The sequence below is a fragment of the Camelina sativa genome, chromosome 5 (genome assembly GCF_000633955.1).
Source record: "Camelina sativa cultivar DH55 chromosome 5, Cs, whole genome shotgun sequence".
NCBI classification, from domain to species: Eukaryota; Viridiplantae; Streptophyta; class Magnoliopsida; order Brassicales; family Brassicaceae; genus Camelina; species Camelina sativa.
In genome coordinates this window covers 22,482,073-22,486,968 of record NC_025689.1, presented here as the reverse complement: position 1 = coordinate 22,486,968, position 4,896 = coordinate 22,482,073, and the positions used below count along the sequence as shown (strand labels likewise).

Here is a 4,896-nt window from a genome sequence, read left to right as displayed (position 1 = left end):
CCTGAGAGAAAGAAATTCGGAAGTTATAGTGTTATATAATACGTGGACAAGTTTGATTGTCAAAAAAAAATAATACGTGGACAAATTACTGCTGAGGCCTGCGGTGGACAAGCGTCAAGCAATAGCGAAAACTATTTTGATAGGGAAACATTTTGTGTAAAAGCTGATGTGTGGTAGCAAGAAATCTCAGACAATTTTTTGCAATTTGCCCTCATTAATTAATATTATTTATAATTCATGCTATTGGATATTTCATTCAACAATAAAATTTAAAAAATATATTATTTTCTGAATTAAATAATGTCCAGCTCTTTTCCTACCATACTTTTATAAATATTTCAAAATTAACATAGAAAATCTAATATCTAATTTAATTAATAAAAATACTCATATCTTTACATTAAAATATCAAATATACATTTTTAAAAATACAAAAATTTAATTACATTTTTTTTGAATGTATATTATACTTTTAGTATTTAATATATAACTATATTTTAGTGTTTTAATATTAATATATAAAAATTATGTAATAAAAATTGTTATGGAAAATATTTAAAAAAAATGGAGAAATGATTAATTAGATAACAAATTTTTGTTTGTTTTTTTATAAAGATGTATAATATATTGTTACGTCAGCATAATTTTCATTTTTGTATTGCCTCTTTGTTGTTAATTGGGAATAATTATATATTGTTAAATACTCTAAAATTTTATTAATTTTCATTTATGTAAATAATAATGTGAAACATAAAATATATTAATTTGATTTTTAAAAACACAAAAGTCATATTGCCATAAATTTTTACATTTTATCAAAACTTTTTCCACCACATTTAAATATTTCACGGGTAAAACATATTTTTACATAAAATAAATGTAACTTTAAAAAAGAAAATCTTTAGTTACATATTTTGTTTTATACAAACAATTTTTTTTTTGTCAACCATTGGGCCACAACTAGCCTGCCCATTAGCCAAATTCCTATATTCGTAGGAGCTGGGACCCGATCCCGGGTGTGATGGTGCCTTTTATAAATGGACTTAACTCCTGCCACTGCACTAAGTTCACTTCACTATACAAACAAATTTTTTAGATCCTAAATAATAATTTTACTCATAATAATTGTATTTGAGTCGATTTATTCCACACATAGTGCGGGTTGTTACCTAATAGATATTTATTGCATTTGTGTATTTAATACCACCAGGAATGCTCGAATAATGTTGAGATCTTGGTGAAGAAGTGCAAAAAATGATGTTGGTTCTATTGAAATTTATTGCCAGATATTTGTGGACAACAAGTAAAAGAAACGTGAGAGATGATAATTTATTATCTCAAATGATAATATATTTATGAAATTTCATTTAATTTTAAAAATAAAGATAAAAAACAGAAGCGTGAGAGATGCAATTAAAAAGAACACAGAAGCGTGAGAGATGCAAAAAAATTTAAGATTCTTAATGAGTTCAATTATTATGTTATTGGTTCATGATTTTAAATACTTTCTTTACAAAATAAAGTCATGGAAAGTATCATAAAAATACAGGGATTGTTTGGAGGACTTTACAAGATTTTAGAAAACTAATCAACAAAACTCTTAAGCAATCTTTAACAATCTTTCACTTATTCATTTTCAATGATTTTGTTGAACTCTTCAAAAATCTTCATATATCTCAAACCAATACCACCCCCTTAGTATTTTATATGCTTATTATGATTTCAAAAAATTTGATACGATGTATCGTAAAATCTTTTCAAATCTCACATACAACCATTAGATTTGAAATTTAGATTTTTGTAGTTTTAACTAAATAAATCCTCTCAAATTTTTAAATATTCAAAAATGTTTTTAATAAGATTTAAAAATATATTTAGTTCAATAACACTGGATTTCATTAGATTTTCTAAAATATATAATCGAATAACATAACATTTATAAATTTTACACAATCATTTAAAATGTTTAGAATCAATATACCTCCTTTAAAAATCAGTAGCCATCACACAAATGAAAAACCATTTAGAAAGATGGAATTTGGATTTTGTAGAGAAAACCTTATTATGTTTAACAAATATGTTTATTTCACCCAACTTTGGGCTTAGCCCACCCGACCTATTTGCCGGCGCTACCCGTTGTAAGAAAAAATGATCCATGTTTGTTTGCATGTCACTCTGTATTGTTCATTTGTTTGTCGTTGCAACCGTTCTCATTATTTTTTTAATTTTTTGTTTTGAAAATTTGTATTTCAAATAATTACTTTTATATTTATTTTTATTTTATTCATTTGAATTTATTACATTAAATTTTATTATAATTAATTAATTAGATTGTTATTTAATTATATTCAAATTTATTAATATAATTTAATTTATGTAGGTTTAGTTTGATTTTTAATAACTTTATTTGATTTTGATCATATTTTATTTTATTTGATTTAGATAATTTTTTTTTTTAAATATGTTTTTATGGCTATATTATTTGTTTGACAATCGCTGGATCCAGCGAATATGTCACCACGGACCGCAATTTTTTTGTTGTTGTAACTGATCGCTAGATCCAGCAACATACAAATGAACAACTTTTGGTTGCCGTAACAAATAGAGCCTTCATTTGAAGTTTGAACATTCAAAAAATCCCAACATAAAAATAAAAACTAATTTTTTTTGTTTGGACAAAAAATGTAAACTAATTTAAAACAACCAATTTGTACAATAAACCAAATGAAACTTAAATAATTTGGACATCCATAACAAATTGATCTTGTGGAAACTTTTTTAGTCTATACAACTATGTCAAATGTATCGGAAAGAAATATTCCAAAATCTTGCTTTCCAATTCCTTTAGAGCTCATAACTTGAAGTTTCATTTTCATATGTAGACTGGTCCTCAGAAGTTTCATATGTAGACTGGTCCTCAGTATTTTCGTATGTAGTAGACTGGTCCTCGGAATGTTCAGATGTTGACTGGTCCTCAGAATTTTCAGATGTAGACTGGTCCGTAAAAGTTTCATATGTAGACTGGTCCTCAGATGTTTCATATGTGGACTGGTCCTCATAACTTTCTCCAGATTGATAAATCTCAAAGAAGAAGTTTACCCCATTCACAACATCATAAACCATCAGTCCAACTCGTCCGCCAACCCAATTCCCCAAAGTACTTCCCACAAGATAACCAAATCTACCAAATCTCTGCTCACCCACATAACCTCCTGAGTAAGCACCAACCATAGTTCCACAACCACGCAAGAACCCTTCAGTTAAAGTCCCTCCAAAGTAAAGCGCTTCAAAGAAATCCCACCCGGCTGCTACTATTGGTCCTATGATCCGTTTTGCTTGCCTGGTGGCCACTTTAGCCGCTTTTTCACCTGCTCTCTGCACCTCTTTGGCTGCTTCATTTGGAGGCATGCCACTTACCAGTGCCTCATGCAAGGCTTTCTCAATAGCGATGTTCCTAGCTTTCTCGACGTGAATAGATCTTATATTGTAGAAATAAAGCTTTACACCTTCTTTAACTGCACAGGCTAGAGTTCCTGAACTCATATCAAAGCAGTTCAAGAATGTAAACTCTCCACTCTTTGATGCAGCTTCTTGTCCAACAAGTTCCCGACATTTTTCAGCTGTTTACGATATGCAACAAAGACATAAAAAAAGATAATCAGACATCCAATGCTTATCCTATAATCCTATTTAAACAACGAACCCACAACCAACAAAGTTTAGTCTTAACTCAAAACCAAACTGTTGTAAAAAAAAACATAATGTGAGAAACATGGAATCTCACAAACCACAAAAAAAAATAAAAATAAACAAGAACAGAAAACTGAAATGGCTGTTTACAAAACATGTTAACTAATCTGAGAAATCGTCTGGAGCTTGTTATGAGTCATATAGCTGAAATGAGTGACCATTATATGCTACAAATCGAAACTTTTGTGATCATATGACCAGCATGGGTGAGCAACACAGAGGTTCCAAAGAGTAAGTAAAAGGGAAAATTTGAATTCTGAACAAAAAAAACAATAGTTCCGACCGCATTACTATGTTCATCAATCAAGTTAACGGAAACAACAAAAACATTATAAGATATGAATTGTTGAAATGTCAAATTATAATCTTAATTCTAGTAATTGATCCCATCGTAGGTCCAAGTCTTCCATAACGTTATTAATCAGATGGTGAATTAGACTTCATGTTTCAACCAATCAGATCAAAGAAAGAGTATTATTAGAACCAAATCGAGATCTCAGAACAAGTTCCTGAAAAGGCGATACCTTTACAACTACCCTAAACTAGAAATCCAAAACCCATGATTGACTTTTATACGAAATTATCCAAAAACACACCAAAACGCGAAATTGATGGTCAAAGAAGAAACAAGATCGAAACTTTTGCGGAAACAAATCTAAAGTACCTGTCATACTGAGAGCGATTAATCCGATAGCAAAGAGAAGAAACTGAATCCTTCTTCTTCGGAAGTCCATGGCTTTGAGAACCCAATAGATTAAAAAATCCCCAAATTCTTAACCCTATATAACACCAATTTTACAAATTAATGCTTTAAGAAACACGAAACATTTGATTTGAGTGTGACGAAAAGGTTTCAGGAAACCACAAGTCAGAGGGAAAGAATCAAAGAATATTCAAAGACTCACAGGGTCATGTAGATCATATGACGGTTCAATTCTGGTTTAGTGTGAAATTAATTTGGTTTAATGGTTTAATTTGATGAATCATGAATGAGACTTACTAAACAAAATATATTTTAGTTGTATAAATAAAAGTAATTGTGTTAGCGCGTCGCGTTCGCACAGTTCCGCACTTAGTTACCTATGTTAATGATTTACCTTTGCATTGGCTTGTTTGAGTCAATTTTTTATGTTGTTGTCAAAAAAA

At 29.7% G+C, this 4,896-nt stretch overlaps 1 protein-coding gene across 1 annotated transcript; it reads right to left on the bottom strand.

The window, feature by feature from the left end:
• LOC104787402 lies at positions 2,648-4,642 on the bottom strand. The gene is made up of 2 exons (XM_010512979.2): positions 4,415-4,642; positions 2,648-3,620 (listed from the first exon to the last, which is right to left on the bottom strand). Exons 1-2 carry the CDS (start codon positions 4,482-4,484, stop codon positions 2,845-2,847), a joined length of 846 nt encoding a protein of 281 aa, XP_010511281.1. The 5' UTR covers positions 4,485-4,642; the 3' UTR covers positions 2,648-2,844.